At 54.2% G+C, this 17778-nt stretch overlaps 1 protein-coding gene across 1 annotated transcript in view; it reads right to left on the reverse strand.

Annotated features, from left to right (window-relative positions):
- Positions 1-222: 222 nt before the first annotated feature.
- The window catches only part of LOC105187812 (orthodenticle 1), a 65659-nt gene continuing 48103 nt past the window's right edge, over positions 223-17778 (reverse strand). Inside the window, exons 3-4 of the mRNA XM_019843461.2 lie at positions 6456-6610; positions 223-1461 (exon numbers count right to left, since the gene is read on the reverse strand). Coding sequence (XP_019699020.1) covers positions 748-1461; positions 6456-6610 — 869 coding nt within the window. The 3' untranslated portion in view covers positions 223-747. The remainder of the gene's footprint in view (positions 1462-6455; positions 6611-17778) is intronic.

Raw genomic sequence — 17778 nt, forward strand, 5'->3', positions numbered from 1 at the left:
GATAACGTAGTCAATCGTTGATATCATTAATTAAAAGTCACTACAAAATTAAAAAAAAAAATATTACTCTCGTTTCACTAGATTGATAAAGTAATTCGATATTTCTAAAGACGAATAAATACAGTCTCGTCTTGAGTATGTACAATTTCGACGAACTCAGCAACTTCGAACACACAGTGCCGTACTCGCGCGATATCGCTCGAATTTATATTTCTCTTTGTGTGTGTGTGTGTGTGTGTGTGTTTAAAATATATAAATATAATATATTGTAAGAGCAACTGTGTGATTTTGCTATTCGTAAATTATAAATTACAAATCACGGGGAACGCGACGCGGTGAACCGATGCGCGTTCTTCGACCGCGGGGTTCCGCCCGAGCCATTTTTCGTATCATCGCGCGCGCGCGCGCGCGCGGTCCGCTGATAAGCAATAATCGGGACGACACACCTTTTGGCGACTTTCGCGCGCAGCCAGCGCGGTGTGCGTGCACGCGACGAGTGCCGATCATCCGCCTCCGTGACCGGCGCCGTGAATCTCCGGGCCTTCGGCGCGTCCAGTCGATCCTCGCCGTCTTCGCGCAGCCATCCTCGGCAACGACGCATCAATTGTCGTCGGAGTCCAGGTTGCCGTTCATCTCGTCGCAGTTCTCCGTGGCGTTGAGCCGCCAGTGGTAAGACGACGAAGAACTGGCTACAGTCGCGGTCTCTTGGCTTCGGTGAAAAATCCCGGAGGATCTGCCGGCGGAGCGCTATGTCATCGACGAGTATCTTTGATCGGGCAGGACGTAACCGTCGGTGTCGGCCGACGAGGCGATGATCTCGTTGCTGCCGGCCGGGTTCACGTGGTGACTAGTCAGGTGCGACATGGACGAGGTGATCATGTTCGGATGATACTGCGGGTGGTGATGATGATAGTTGGTCTGCGGACTGTGCATATGCGAGAGCTGGGTCGGATAGTAGTCGCCGGTGTACGGCGTCTGGTAGGCGTTATAATTCTGCCCGGCGTACTGGCTCGTGTTGACGGATGTGGTCGTGGCGGAGGCCGGGGTCCAGCTGAAGCCGGGCGGATGGTACTCGGTGGTGTGGTGGATCTGATTGACCGGAGTCGTGTAGGACGGCGGTTGCAGCTGACTGGAGCCCGGCGTCAGCGGTGGCGACGGCGTCGTCAGGTTGCTGTTGCCCGCGCTGCCGCCGGTCGGTGTCGTCCCCATACGCGGATACGTCGTCGACGTCGTGAGCAACGGCGAGCTGCCGGCTGCCGGCGCTTCTCTGCCCTGCGGCGGCGAGTTCGGCGGGGATCGTCTGTTGGACGTCGTCGTCGACGTGCTGGTCGGTACCCTATTGGTCGCGTTGCTGTTGTTGCTGTGATTCTGACTCGATCTGGGGGAGCTCTTGGCTGGCGGCGGGGTCTGTTGCTGTTGCATTTGCTGTCTGCATTTCGCTCGGCGATTCTTGAACCAGACCTGCAACAGAGAGAGAGAGAGAAAGAGCCGAGGACGGCCCGTGAACGAGCTGCGGGAACCATCAACGACCAGACGCAGCGGACGTGTAAGAAATGGAAAAACGAAGGTCATTATTCGTGTCTCTTCCGGGACAATGTCTCTGCGATGATGATGATGATGATGATGATGATGATGATGATGATGATGATGATGATCGTCCTTGGGATAATATTCCGTCGCGGAAGAGTTCCAAGATACTCAACACGGCCGGAGAAAATCAATTAAGCCCCCCTGACTGAGGCATCGTCCGCGATATCTCAGCGAGCTTTCAACGAGCCGTGAAAGTCTGTTGCGGGAGGCAACTGATGGAAGCCGTAGCCCCAGGGACCGTCGGGGGAGGAAAGGTGTCCCAGTGTCCCGCCGCGAGAGACGAGACCGACCGAATGGGGAGTTAATCGGTGCAATGGGAAAGTAATCGCGGCCGAGCGGGCGTAACATTTCATTAAATCGCAACAATAACAAGGACTCGGAGGGAGGAGCCGTACGGGGGGCGCCCGTACGAACGCCCGACGTCCCGACACGCGTGTATTGGAGCATCCCCTGGGATCCTCGGTGACTACGGTGTAGTTCGTTGGCACGCATGCGCGAATCAGAGCCCGCCGTATGAACCAGGCTTGTTTCACCCCGGTGTTCGAGATCAAATAGTTGCTCCTGCCAACGAGTGAATGCGTGCGTGCGTGCGTGCGTGCGTGCGTACATACACGTGCATCTCGTTCTCATGCATACACGAACGTGTACCGCATACATACGTAAGCTTTCATACACATGTGTAGTTGTGCTTTATGACTATAAATACGACACGCTTCCATGTACGCACACGCGCGCGCGGCAATCCAAAAGACGCGCATACACACACACACACACACACACATACACACACACACGCGCGCACGCTCGCGCGCGCGCGGATTTTTCTCCCTGGAAAAGGGATGGCAGGGGGACAAAAAGCAACCCCTCGCAGGCCGCAAGCTCACGAGTGCGTTGTGACCGCCCTTCTCCCTCCTCCGTCCCGCGCGATACTCCCCCTCACGCATCCCTCTATAATCCGGGGGGCACAATGTGGCCAGGGGTGCGATCCTATGAATCTATGCCCGCGCCTTTAAAAGCGGGACCCGTCATCGTTGTTGTTATTATCGGCGGCATTGTAACAGTTGTTACGGAGAGCGCGAATCGCCGGAGCGTACAGGGGATTTCGAGCTGCAATGCCGCACACGTCCGCCGCCGCCGGCGGAGCGGCAAAAGCCGAGGAGCCATGCGCGCCAACCCTTTCTCTCGCCTTTTGTCTCGGCGACGTCAGGAGGAGACGTCGCTCACTCTTCGATTCAATTAGAGATTGTTCCGAGAGATTATTACGGGCCGGCGAAATTATGTCACGTTATCGCATGCATCGTGGAGAAATGTTGCGAACTAGATGGAAGATGGAGATTCTTACGAGACGCGGAAAGGGCTGCCATTCGTCCCGAATGATTCCGTCGCGCCTCGCGCGGCGCGATCGTAACGCAACGTTGAGGGTAACGAAAATGTTGGATCTGCGCGATGTTCTCTCTTTCCCCCTCCGCAACGTCTCGACAACGAAAGCGTCTCGGTCGACTCGGGGAAGCTGTAATTACTCGCCACCGTGCTCGTCGTCGCCCCGCTTGTTTGTCTTCCGCTCGTCTCCGCGCCGAGCGCCGATAGGCGGATCCATACGCTTCGCAAAAGTCATCCTCCGCGAGGCGAGGCGACACTATGGACGCGCCGCGACGCGACGCGATGGGGTGCGCAAATCTGTCCGGGCGCGTCATGCGCGCGGATATTGCGTATCAACGCGCGCGCGGCGAAACGAGCCCTCGCCGGTTTCGAACGAGGAAGACGGATCGACGTCGAGGTCAACGCGGCAGACAGAGAACGATCCCATTATAGCGCCGTGTTTGCACAACGACACCCCCTTTCGGAAGCTATAGACACGCGCGCGCGCGCGCGAGAGAGAGAGAGAGAGAGAGAGAGAGAGAGAAAGCGAGAGAGGAGGCAGAGAGGGCCACCCCAAAAACCAACCAAACAGGCCGCGATGGCATCCGAAGACCCCCGGGGGCAACCACCGCCGACGGTTTCACGCCTGTCCACGAGGCCGAGGTGCAAATTGCGCCACCATCTGGTTTACATCCAACGAGCGGGAAACCACCCCGCTAGCCGGGAACGGGACGGAACGAACGAACGGGAGAGGGAAGGGAGAGGGGGCGGCGCAGCTGCGTTGACACTGTGTCTGTTATGACAAATATATTTTCTTATTTGTACTATTAATACGAGCTCACCGGGGAGAGTATACCTATCCGCCGGGTAGGAACGTGTCATCGTTTGGTACGCACGATTGATGGAGGAAAGTAGCGCGCGCATGTGTGTGTGTGTGTGTGTGCGCGCGCGCGCGAAAGCCGCACGTGTTGTTTGACAATCGCGAATGCGCCGATCAGCGCGCGCGTTTGACGTTTGCTCGTTTGTCCTTCGCGCCCGATATCGCGGCACCGTGAATATTTGATCGTGGAACGCCTTTTTTTACTTCCATCTATCCCCTCCCCCTGCTCTCTTTCTCTCTCTCTCTCTCTCTGTCTCTCTTTCTCTGTAGTATAGGAAACATCCTACAGGAGCACACTCGGATACAACGGGAGCCAAGGGAGCATGCCGACTCCTCTATCTTCAAGCTGAGATTCGCGATCCTTGATTGATATAATAAGAAGGGGACATAGAGACAATAATAAGTGTAACGTAGAGAACATTGTTAACAATCACATAAAAGACTCATGCTTTATTAACGTACAATATTACGCTTATGATATTCGAACGCAAGCCTCTGCCCGGTACATATTCACAGAGCGAAGCTCTGACTATGGAACTCGGCGAGACGACGACACTCGAGGCACGTGGCGATAAACGGCTCAGGAGTCTGGCGATAGTTTCGTCCACATAAAACCCATCGAGAGCAGCCGGTTTCTCTTCCCACTCGCGAGGAAATCGTTTGTCCTGCTTTCTTGTCTGCCATCCACGAAACAACATTTTTCGTTTCGGCTCGCAAGTGACGTACGAACGACGCGGCGTTCAAAGAGAGAGCGAGAGAGAGAGAGAGAGAGAGAGAGAGAAAGAGGGAGGAAGAGAATGAGAAAAAAAGAGAGAGAGAGAGAGAGAGAGAGAGAGACAGAAGAAGAAAGGGAGAACGAGAGATTCGATGGTGAAGCGAAGCGCGGCGCGTCGCGTCTCTCGCAGCTGCGTGGTTCTCTTCAGCGAGAGAGAATCGCGCGTATAGAGCTCTCGCGCGCGATAGATAGAGCAGGGGGCTATAATCCAGGAACAAATCAACGATATGTTGTGCCTTGCACACCGCACTACCTTGTGTGTACCTTTATCCGCAGCGTACACGCGCCTACCGCCCGCGGTAGGGTGTGAGACCTTTGCCATCCTGCGTCCCCTCCCCCTCTTGTATCTCCTCAGCAGACCCCCTGCCTTTAAAACTTTCAGATAGTGTATCCCTCTCCTCTTCAGATATTATATTATTCGTTCGCGTAGATGCTATAACTTGGAAACGCGCGTATGCAGCCGAACTACATACGTGTGCCGCGCGCACGCGCGTATGTATGTGTACATGCGTACACACAGATAAACTCCGCGTATAGCAATTGTAGTTCGCCACTGTGCGCGCGAATACGCACACAACCACACACGTTCAACAGCCTCATATACGTGCCTCATATACGAGCGCGCGCAGATGTATATACGTATGTACGTATGTATCCCTACCGTGCGGTACACCCTTTTGCAGTTGCGCCGCCATTCACGGAGGCTTAACTTCGCGCGGAAACTCCACCGGCCCCGAATTTCCTCGCTTTTGTCCTATATATTTCATGATTCCCGCGGGACGCGTTCGTTACGATACGCGCGTTACCTGGCTGTGCGAATCGCCGGTGACTTGGACGCGTTTCCACAGAGAGCGCGAGAGAGAGAGAGAGAGAGACAGAGAGAGAGAGAGAGAGAGAGAGAGAGAGAGAGAGAGAGAGAGAGAGAGAGAGAGAGAGAGAGAGAGAGGCGCAAACGAGCGAGATCACACGCAGGACCTGCCGCCGCGAATAAAACGTTCGACTCTCCACAACCGAATCCGAAGCGACGCGATCTCGCTCCTTCTGCTTCTCATGTCTCGCCCGACATGCCGCGCAGCGCGATCGACTTATCCTCGCGTATCGCGCGCCAACGATGGTCTACGGTGGATTGAAATTCGGAATTCAAGGCACGAGCTCGAAAGCCCCCAAGAGAGCTGGAGAGAAGAGAGAGAGAGAGAGAGAGAGAGAGAGAGAGAGAGAGAGAGAGTGTCGCGATCGTGACTTGGTAGCGCCCCGCCGCGAAATAAAGATGTCACGGGGACCGCAATAAAAGCGTCAACGAGCTCGTCGGCACATCTATCAATGTACGAGCCCCGGGCTGGGACAATGGCGAGATGGAACGACGTAGGGCGCGAATGCCGCGTTGTGTAAATACCTTAAATCTCGCGGATGATTGCCCGAGCACGAAGTGTGCTCTCTTCTCGGTCTCTCTCTCTCTCTCTCTCTCTCTCTCTCTCTCTCTCTCTCTCTCTCTCTCTCTCTCTCTCTCTCTCTCTCTCTCTTTCTCTCTCTCTCTCTCTCTCTCCCTCTCCCTCTCTTGCACTCTCTTCTCTTCCCCTTTTCTTCGCTCTCGCTTTTCGTTCCGAGATCGGCGTGTTTGCATGTTACATTGAACGTGCAAAGGACATAATGTAACTCGAGGCGTCAATACGCAGAAACGAGCGCGCGCCGCGCGCGGCGACCTCGGGCTCACCGGAAGTTCACGGAAATCCCGTCTGAGTGACGCAGTTTCTCGTTGTCATAACCCGATCGTCGTCGACAGCTACAATTCGCCAAGGAAATTAAGTCCACGAACGGAAGGAGAGGAGGGAGGCAGTGACGCGAGGTAATTACCTGGACTCGTGACTCCGGCAAGTTGATCTTGAGAGCAACTTCCTCTCGCATAAAGATGTCCGGGTACCTCGTTTTCGAGAACAGTCCCTCCAGCACGTCCAACTGAGACCTGGTGAAGGTGGTTCTCTCGCGACGCTGCTTGCGCTGATTCATTCCTGCAACACGAGAAGAAATAGCGCTCGATGTTAATTATCGCGTCTCGTAAATCCCGGCGCGGGCTTTCGTGTTTCGTCGCGTATCCTCCAATGCGGTGCGCTTACGAGCCCTCGTAAAATCGCCCCGCGCTTCGAGAGAGAGAGAGAGAGAGAGAGAGAGAGAGAGAGCAGCGATACGGAAATTTGCCGGCCACGCTCGCGCACGACTATCGTCGTCCTCGTCGTCGGCGGCGGGTCGATCGGCGGTTCATTAAACCGCTCGATACTTTCGTGTGTTAATTGTACGCGATAGGAGCCGACGGTTTTACACCCTGCGCATAAAACGCAACGACGCGATCGACGTCGATGCGATGTACAGATAACGTTAAAAGTGCAAATAACGCGTGCAAATAATCGCGAAGCATGCCTCGCCGAGGTCCAACGAACTCGCACGTTGCGTAACGAAGAACGGCACAAACGAGATTGCTAGAGGATAGGAAATCGAGCTCATGTCGAAAACGTTTAACTTTCCCGAAGAGTACGCTCCAATCTTCCCCTTTGGTGTATACCATAAAACTACTATCGGATGAGGAAAGAACGAGGAGCGAAACCGCCGGAGAAGCTGTCGTCAGGTAGAAAACATTGATATCGCTTCAATACATTCGCCAGTCGCACGGAACGCTCGTCGATGACGATGTTTTCCTCCTCCTGCTCTTTTTCTTCTTCTTCTTCTTCTTCTTCTTCTTCTTCTTCAAATATGGAGCGTCGATGTCTTCCACGAAGAAGACGGGGGTTGCCGTGTACGCGACGGACGAAGGGCCGCAAAGGGGGATCTCTCGTTGCTCTTCCCCTCCCCCCTCTTTTCTCTCTCTCAACAAACGTGGAGGGGTGTGGAGCGTTGCGAGGCCGCGATAGCGTAATTTTGAACAGCTCCCCTCCGCCCCCCAATGGCCCACCCCACGCTCTCTACCTTCCTCGTGCCATCGAGCCTCGCTTGGCTCGTTTCGGGACCCACGTAATCCGCTTATGAGGGGGTCACAGGGGTGCCATGAGGCAGGATGGGGGAGGGAGGCAGGGAAGCAGAGAGTACACCCCGGAATACACGAGCATCCAGAGGACCGAAGTCGCGGTTCGCTCCCAGCTGCCGCTGGAAACGACGATACCGGCTCTCTCTCTCTCTCTCTCTCTCTCTCTCTCTCTCTCGCTCTCTCGCTCGCTCTCTCTCTCGCTCTCTCGCTCTCTCGCTCGCTCTCGACGGCGAGCGCACCGACCGACCGCGAACGAGCGCGGCGCGCGTATATACGACCCGTGTGTCCTCGTCGCGGGCCAATAAAAAGGAGCGCTTGGAAAACTGCGCCTTGGCAGTGTCTCCGGGTTGGAAGCCGGATCGTAAAGTCGAAGGCGGAATGGTGGAATCCTTGACCGAACCGGGGGGGGGGGGAGGAAGGGCGAAGGGGGCGGGGGAGATCGCCGGTCGCTCGGCCGCCGGAGTATTTTTACGCGGCGAATTTTCGTGCTGTCGTCTCGCTGCGCGCACGACAGCGAGCGAAGAGCTCGCGATGTTAATAAGGGGGGAAAAGAAACGGAGGCCCTTGGAATATACCCGATCGAGGATGTGGCCTAATCTCTTCATGAGCCTTCCTCGGCCGTGGTAAGCTTTTCCATGGCGCGAGTTCCTTATCCGACTTTATGACCGCGATGATCGACGACGTGTGCGAGTTGGGTAATCGAGAAAACAGGGTCATTCGCGGGCAGATCGCGGCGAAACCTTTCTATATACGAAGTATACGCCCGCGATCGCGACGGTTTAAGACTCGGTTGGCACGCGAAGCAGCTGTTTACCCGACGATCGATGCTCTCTCTCTCTCTCTCTCTCTCTCTCTCTCTCTCTCTCTCTCTCATACACACACATACACACACACTCCTTCCTCTCTCATTTTCTTATCGATGCGCAGAGCAGCTACTGGACGAGCAAAAAGAGACGCGGCATTATAGTGCGAGAGGGAGAAAGTTAGCGTTTCAGCGGTGAAAAGCAAAATGATTTAAGCTGAATGAAAAGCTGGGCGTTGCGAATCAAGAAGAGTACATGGCGGAGGAGAAAAAAGATTGTGTCATTTGTAAAAAATCGTGGGTCTGTTCTTTTCAGCTGAACTCGTGCTGCGCTGGAACTGCGCTGGTTCAGAACCAGAACCGACGAGTACAGCAAAGGCTCGTAGGTGCAGAAATGCCAGATAAAATAAAAAACGCCACAGTGCAGAAAACCACATAGCGCAACACGTGATTGCAGCTGTTAATTCTTCAGATGATTCTTCAGATGATTCTTCAGATGAAGAAGATTTTCTTTTACCTTTGTGTACCTCCATTATACACGCAGAACCTATCTCGGATGAAGAACATGATGGTAATATACTGTTATTTTATGCGGCAAAATCGGAATTAATATTAATAAAGTAAAAGCTACAAAAGTATCTCGTATCTAACAACTTCAGGGAGATGCTATTACCAACGCAAATGCTACCAAAGCCGTTCATGGAGTCAATAGCGCAATTGCGATAGCGATCAGCAGCTTCTGTGAACAGCTTCAGCGTTTTGAAGGGTGTTTGAAATTATTAGCTTCTGGATATTAATATTGATTTGTGTTACTAGAAAGTAGAAAACAACTTTGATATATGTTTAATATATCTCTAAATGTTTTATATATTTCTTAATGTTTCAGATCAATTTCTGAACGATTTAATGTCGGTAGAAGTGTACCGCATTATACATATTCATAACATATATAAAATAAAAATAATTAATACCAGCACTTTGTACAGTTCATATCACCATGTTCTGGGTGTTCATGACTTACAAACACTATCAAGGCAAACGCTATCTTTACACTACTTTGGAAGAAATAGCATTGATAGCGCGAAGTTATGATGTAAACGCTACTATTAATGACGTCATGACAGCCGTTATTAGCGCTACCGTCTAGCTCTGCGAACAGCCTGTAGCGCTAAATAGCACCAACAGCGTCTCCGTGAACGCACCCTGAAGGTCCCTGTTCTTTTCAAATGCACTACCTAAGCCGGTGTAAATCTTGCCCTCGCAATATAATGAACTGTTGCATTAAGCACTCTGCTGCACTGGTGGAAAGAACAGTAACATCTGACGTCACTTCTGCCGGAAAGAACGCTTCAATGTACACTTCTTGAACTATTAGGTGTACCGAAAAGTCTTTTCATATTTTAAAGCTTCCAATTTCCGTGGTTGCACAGTGTACGGGTTCTTAATTTTAATCCAGAATTAATTTATATTCAAGGATCAGTTAACAACATTTCTTTATTGTACATATCAATTTTCGTTAAGATCGAACTTACTCTTGAAGAATGGCAGCGTTTGGACCAAGTGAAGAACACGGAGAAACGGAAAGGTTTTCCGCTACCCCGAATAGTGCAGAAAGTTCAGCTGGAAAGAACGAATCCCGCGTACGCGCGGTTGTGCCGCCTTAAAGGACGAGCAGCAAAGCGCCACTTGAACGAGGAATAATTCGCATATAACGTGAGACATTCAAACGTGGTGACTTTCAGGAGAAAGAACGAGGCGCGTGAAACATTTCAGTGAGTAGCAGCGTAAACGTCAGTGCGCTCAAGCGACTTGGGGCTTGGACGAATACGCCGTTCGAGGTACGAACGACAGTGGAGCTCTCTCAATGGACGCGGGGCAACAGAAGCAAAGCAACCGAAGCGCCGAAGGAAGGAGCGGTCCAGGAGGAGGAAACGACGTAGCTCTCGTATCGCTCTCGCATCTCTCTCACCCGGGCGCTCTCCGCTCTTGGCTTCGAAGAGACCTCGGGGGATGACGACGATGACGACCAACGACGACGAACGACGACGATACCTGCGTGATTGGCTAACGAACTGGTCGAGTGGGCTACCAGCATGGCACCGCGGTAGATCCACGGAGCAGATTGCGTCGAGCTCACAATGTACGAACGCCACGGTGGTCGGAATTACCGCCATCGCTTCGTGACGGGCGCGACACACCCGCGATCGTCGGATCTATACGATACGTATCTCGGCCGCCCCCGTCGCGCGGATCCGCCATTGATTACAGGCAGGCAGAAAAATCCTCGGGGTGAAACAATCGCCATAGTTCTCGGGATAATCTCTGATCTGATCGGCCCGGCGCGGCGGGGGGAGTCTCGCGGTATTTCGCGACTACGCGACTGCTATCTTCGCGTGTGTGACGGGGATATTTCTTTTTTACACGCGCGGTGCGAACGACGCTTGCACAACGCGAAGATATTGAGAGAGAAAAAATGGCGGGGTCGAGAAATCTCGGCGATGAACGAGACTGCCATTGGAGTCTTTTCATGTGAACGTAGTCGTCGGATACGCCGGCGGAGATGGCGGCGGCGGCGGCGGCGGCGGCGGCGACGGCGACGGTAAAAAGGGGCTCCGAAAGGACGCTCTGATTGTCGAGTGGGCGTTAACGACGGTCTTTGCTATCGGCTCGGCGACAGCAGACACTTGCCCGCGGTCAAAACAATAGCTCTCCGATTATGATGGCTCTCGGCTGCTTCGAAACGCGGAGCACCGCGTACTCGTCGCGCTCGCGCTGCGTTTCGAACAACGGCTCGGCAATCTCCCTTCAAACGTAATCAAAAACATGTAAAATCGTCGCCGTCGCGAACGAGCGAGTAGTCGTCCAAATCGCCGCGAGTCGTTTGTCGTTGATTGCGCGCTGCGATAAAAAGAGAAAAAAAAGAGAAGAAGAAAATGAGCACGGAATATCGCGGATCGGAAAGTGCGCGCGCGCCCTTTGCGATTGATTGAAATGCATGAGCGGGAAGTCGTGACGACGCTTCGACGAGAGACAGTCGTCGGGTAAGCGATCCTAATGGGTCGGCAAACACCCGCTGGCTCCCGGAGTATGATCCAATTTATTATCGTCGGCGTGAGAGACGCGATACCGGGGAGGGTTGATATAAGGGTTGCTCCGCCTCATTGGCCCGCAACCAGATCAGACGCGACCCTAATAGCAAATTCGTTTCCCGTTTATTGGATTCTTCCGCACGTTTCGCCGTTTCGTCGGCAAGATCGGCGCGAGTCAACGGGCTGCTAATAGAATTTGCACGCTGATCTCTCGCGCTCACAATCCGTCAGTCGCCCCCCCCCCTCTCCCCCCCACCCGCTGGCCGTTTGCGCGAGCGAGCGAGTGACTCGGAAAGTCATCTCGTGTCGGGCTGTGACTTTCTCTCTCGTTGCGATAACCGGGAACGGAAGTATCCGTCGCTCGTTAAGCTCGTTAAGCTCGCGCTTGTTACGCGCTGCGCTCGCGTCGCGATTCATTTTATTTCGAGGAAACGTCTCGGCACGTGGAGCATCGCGGACGATTAGCGCCGGCAAGACGCGGCCAAGTCATTAAAGTCACTCGCGGCGAGCTGATAGCTGCTGGAATTTTCCTCGCTTGTCTACGCCGCGTACGCGCAGCTCGGTCTACGAGAAGGGAGGAGATCTATTAAATTACGATCCAACGTGGCCGCGCGCGCGGCAACAAAGTATACGGCATGAAAATAACTAGTGATCTTCGTTGACACGTTATTACTTTACGCGCGCGTATCGCCCGGCTCGGCGTGTTCATATTCCCGCGGGGGGGAAAGCGAGAGAGAGAGAGAGAGAGAGAGAGAGAGAGAGAGAGAGAGAGAGAGACTGAAGGGAGGAGGGAGAAATAGAGGGAAAAAGAGACAGAGACAGAGAGGCCGCGGTAAATTATACAAATAAATGCACACCCGATTCAGATAACGTCGCAAAGCCCGTTGCGACTGAAATACGGCGGCGGGAATTTATCTCGGGTGCAACATATCACTGATACGCCGGGGGACTGACGGTAATTAATCGCAATTACATGTACAGCTCCGGCTGAGTGGCGAGCGCGCATCGGCGCCGACAATTCCCGGCGAATTACCGCCGGCTTCACCGCCGACGGGCTTTGTGCGTCCGGCGCACTATTCGCAAAAATTCGCCGCCGCGATTGTTTACCGTAGACGCGCCGCGCCACTGTAGTGTGTGACTTGGCCGCTGTTTTCAGCCGCGGTCTTGCGCGGCTTCATACTCCCGACCGCAAAGCTTTCAGCCCCCCCCTCCGCCCCCCTGTGCGTCTCCTCTACCCAGCGTGGCTGGCGAAAAATTTCACAATCGCATCTCGCGAACTTAACGCTTTCATTCGCGTCGCGCGCTCTCGGCCCGCTAAACCGCAGTAAGACGAGAGAGAGAGAGAGAGAGAGAGAGATCAGGTTGGAATAACAATAATATAATATACTCGTGTCAATACACGCAATGATGTACGCTGACGGTGTGATGACGGCTCTTAAACCGTCGATGCATCGCAAACAAAGAACGTCGAGCGTTGGGGAAGCGTAAAATGGCGGATTCGTCGCGGAGAACCAAACGACTACTTTGATATTCATAGAAGCGAAACGTGGCGAATGGCGGATGGAAGACAGGCGGATGGAAGGGGGGGCGGGGCACGCCCGAGGAGAGAATCGAAAATTAATTAAAAGCTAAAACGCGAATAGGCTGCTACACGGCGCTGCCACCGCCAGGGATGGAGGGTTGGATTATTGGGGAGGAGGGGGCGACCGTGGGATGACAGCACGTGGCGAGCGGTGACAGAAGAGGGAATTCTAAAAGGCCATCAGCTACGAAAACATTTGGTCGACTTTGCGTTTACAACGTGACCGTCGTGTGATCGCAACGCCGTGGGCTCGACATGAGCGAGAGCGAGAGAGAGAGAGAGAGAGAGAGAGAGAGAGAGAGAGAGAGAGAGAGAGAGAGAGACAGAGAGACAGAGAGAAGGAGAAAGAAAGGGTGGGGGGAGAGAGCTAGAGAGGACCGAAGGAGCGTGTGTTATTCTCGCCGATCTATGTTCCTCTCATCGGGAGGTGATAAAAAGCGACAAGAAGAGGACGAACAAAGGAAAAGAAGCCATCCCGTGCGGAAGTTCCGACAGGTAGCGATGGAAAAGGGAAAAGAGCGAGAGCGAGAACGAAAGAGTAAGAGAGAGAGGGGGGAGAGAGGGGGTGGGAGAGAGAGAGAGAAAGAGAAAGAGAGAGAGAGAGAGAGAGAGAGAGAGAGAGAGAGAGAGAGAGAGAGAGAGAGAGAGAGAGAGAGAGAGAGAGAGAAGTGCGTGTGGCCATGGCGGATAGTCGTCCTCGCGTGTGATAATCTAGTGCATAAGCATAAGTACGTAACAAAATACCGACGTGCGTCCGGGACGTAGGCAGGGCAGAGTAATCGGATAAGCTTCGCGTTGCAACGCTCCGACCTACGCGCGCTTCGCCATTCCTCAGCGCGAGTTTCGCTCGCCCGCCGAGGAGCTTCGTTCGGCCGGCGAAGTTTCGTGGCGGTCGGCGATGTTTGCATAAGGGAATTCCGGTGTAAGGGAAACCCCGGCCGAGCACAATAGATCTGACCGTATCAATAACAAAAGACGTAATTCCGGGGAGGGACGTCGCTCGCGGTGGCGGCGGCGGCGGCGGCGGCGGCGGCGGCGGCGAGGTAACAACAGTCGGCGGAGCGACTGACACGGGCGAGAGAAAGAAGCGAATGAGAAATTGAAGCAGAGAGGCGGTGTGTCCCAGCGTCAACGTATCGCCGTTTCACGTGACATTTCACTCAACGTCGAGTGTTTGTCTTGCAATTAGGTCTAGATTTGTGTTTGGCCTCTCTGCAAGTCCGCCTACTCAATTTAGCGGTAACACGCGCCGCGCGACGGAAGAGCGGCCCTTTCTCTTCGTTCTCTCTCTTCTCTCTCTCTTTCTCTTCTTTCTCTCTCTCTCTCTCTCTCTCTCTCTCTCTCTCTCTCTCTCTCTCTCTCTCTCTCTCTCTCTCTCTCTCTCTCTCTCTGTCTTTCCGTCGTTGCTCCGTTTCGCAGGCGCTCGGTGGCACAACGACGTGCACGCAGCGCAGCACGTGCCCGCGCCACGTGCCGCCCTTAACCTGACGCCTAATTGAGTGATTGGAATCGCGCCGAATTGACAAGCCCGCCGGCGAAGGACACACTCGACACCGCGCAGCAGACACTCAATCGTGAGACGCATCCGGGGTGGGAAAATCGCGTGAGCCTCTTTCAGCCGTGACGACGCTTCCTTTCGCTTCATGTATCGCCACATGTCTCGCGGTTTCAAGCAGCGCAACTCGCGAGATCATAAACCGAAAGGGCGAGGAGCGAGGCAGCGCGCAGCGCTTCATCCGTCATTCCTCCCTCGATTAACGATCGTCAAGCGGAAAATCGCCCACGACGATGTCCTCCTTCACGCGTCGCGACACCGTCTCCGTCGCCGCGACGAGCCGCGAAGAGAGGAAGTTAAGTGGACGGGCAATTTCTCCGCGACAACAAATAGTAGCTCGGATGGGAAAAGGGCGGAGGCCATGTGACGCGATTCCCACGTATCCCGCCGGCGCGCGTCGCGAATCCTAGGAAGAGAAAGAGAGAGAGAGAGAGAGAGAGAGAGAGAGAGAGGGAGAGAGAGAGAGAGAGAGAGGGAGAAAGAGAGAAAGCGCTACCGCTTGCGCAGCCCTTCCAGCCTCCTCGACGAGCCTCCTGTCCGAAGTTATCGCTCTTTCGTCGACCTGGCTGCGATCGTTTCCCCCTTGAGCCTCTCCCGCCGGCGTGATTGCATAACAAAATAAACAGCGCCGCACAGCGCGTATTGCGCTACACGAAATCGCCCTTTGCGACCACGCGCCGACGTTGCCGAACATCGTCGCGCAAATTAATTCCCCGCCGGGGGTTGCCGCGGCTTCCGAGATGGGCTCGCGCGAGTGATGGGGCGGTAAGATGGGACGCGCCACGTTCCTCTGAAGGCGCCCGATGAGGCAAACGCGCGCGCGCGCACGATGACCTCGTATCTAACCCGCTACGGCGAGTCGGGAATGTTGCTTCGTCACGTTCGCGGATAATACAGGCGGAAGTTTCCGGCGGCAAGAGCGGCGCGCGCGCGCGCGCGTGCTATTCCCTTCGCGCGTCCGCCCTTTGTTTCTATTTCCGTCCCTACCGCGCGCAATCCCGCGCTGCTACATCGTCATCTTCGTCTCTCGTCTTCTCGTCCTCGACTACGACCTCGTTGTTCGTTGTTTCTCTCTCGTTCGCCGGCTTTTCGTGTAGCGCGGATACGCCTACAACGGATAGAGGCGGCTGGACGTAGGTACGCAGGGACCTAACGGACAGATCCGTGTTTCCATGGAAACCCACCTATCTGCGTCGGTTGGACCTATACTGCCTGCTGCCACCCTGATAAGCGGCTTACTCTCATGGTTCTCTCCACTCTTCTTCGCCGAAGCATCCCCCGACCTCTCCCCCCGGCCGCTCCATCTCCTCGACACCCTGCTCCTGCCCCCTCCTCGCCCTTCTCCTGTCGACGCCCGCGTCCCGCACACCTCGGCGGCCCGGGGGACCTCTTTCGAGTCGAAGGAGAAAGAGGGCGAACGGCGAAAGACGGTCGGGAAAGAGAAGAGCGAAGAGAAGCGTCGACGACGACGCTTTTCGCCGAATCGTGCCGCTAAGAGAAGCCGACGCGAAAATGTTGCCTCTCTCTCTCTCTCTCTCTCGCTTTCTCTCTCCCCCTCCCTCCCTCTCTCTTTCTCTCTCTCTCACATATTCTCCCCCTCCCCTCTGTCACTTCCTCGCATTTTGTTCGTTCTATTCTACTTCACCTCGTGCTCAGCTGTACTAACGCATAGTCTTCTTGCTTCTTCTTCCCTCTTTCTTTCTCTGTGTGTGTGTGTCTCTCTCTCTCTCTCTCTCTCTCTCTCTCTCTCTCTCTCTCTCTCTCTCTCCCTCTCTCTCTCTGCCTCGGCCTTCCACCTTCGGTACCCGCGTTCTCGCCTCCATCCTCCATTCTCCTTTCCACAGTAGCGATCTCTTTCTATATACGCACGCTCCGACGTCGGTGGCACACTGGAAAATTTATGCAGTCAATTACCGAGCCGGCGCTGCGACCTCGAGAGTGGTACCGGGGCACAGTGGGAATCCTCCCTGAGATTGCTTCGTCTTCTCTGTCTTCTTACTCTCCCTCATTCCCACCTCTCCCTCCCTCTCTCTCTCTCTCTCTCTCTCTGTCTCATTCTGCCTATTTCGCGCGCCGCCGCCGATCATCTGGATTTTTTCGTTCGCGAGGTTTAAATGGTGTCCGGGAAACGTCGAGCTCACCCTCACGGCTTCTCTGTGGGAGGGCATTCGAAGTGGTTTTGGTTAGCGGTCACGAAATGCGGCGTAATGGACGGTAGCCGCGCGGGTGCGCGCGTTCTCGTGGCTGGGTTTTCCGCACGTATTCATTTTGCCGGGACTTGGGGATTTTTGCGCCGAGTCGCAGATATTCCGATCGAACAGTTCGGATGTGGTCGAATTCGCCGCGGGAATTCGTCACTCATTATCGCGCGTCTTTCAGCGCGCGGCTTCATTTCGCGCAATTTTTTTTCTTTTTTTCTTTCACGTTCACCTCGCGAGAATTAGTACGTGCGGCAGCGGTGCAGTCGCGTGCATGTTTCTTACCGAGTCACACAGCGATAGCTACAGTCAGGAAGCCCCGAGATTGCTCGGACGGTCGTACGGTTTCAGTCGATGCATCGATTTGCATGGCAATCAATAACGGCGAATATGACGGGCACGTGAAATATTCTTACAGAGCGGCAGGCCAGGCTGGCGTGTTAGAAAGATGTGGCGATGTTAGCGGGAAGACGCATCAATTATTGAAACATAATCAGACGCGTGAGCGTAATACAAATCGCGCAGACATGCGCGGTAATGAAATAACAATACGGGCGACAAAAAAATATAATTCTTCGTTATTTTTGTTTGGTGTTCGCACCGAACCCCCTAGCGAGATTCTGACGAGCGGTCGAACGGTCTTCAGGGGTGCGCGATATAAAGAGGACACAAAACAAAGGCAAAGATAAACAAAGAACAGGTATGGTAATCCTAAAGGCTACGAGCCGATTGGCCAAGGGTGCCGAATGTTTTCGTTTGCTGCGTTTTCGCAACCGCTGTCCCTTCCGTGACGAATTTTCCGCAGCCGCTGTCGCTTCACGACCACGAGAGCGGCCGAGACAGCGCCCGAGGTATAATTGTGCCATTATTTGCGGACCCTGACACAAATCCCAACTCCGTCGCGAATTAATACGGTCCTGCTAATCGCTACGAGG

The sequence above is a fragment of the Harpegnathos saltator genome, unplaced genomic scaffold (assembly GCF_003227715.2).
Source record: "Harpegnathos saltator strain DR-91 unplaced genomic scaffold, Hsal_v8.6 scaffold280, whole genome shotgun sequence".
NCBI lineage: Eukaryota > Metazoa > Arthropoda > Insecta > Hymenoptera > Formicidae > Harpegnathos > Harpegnathos saltator.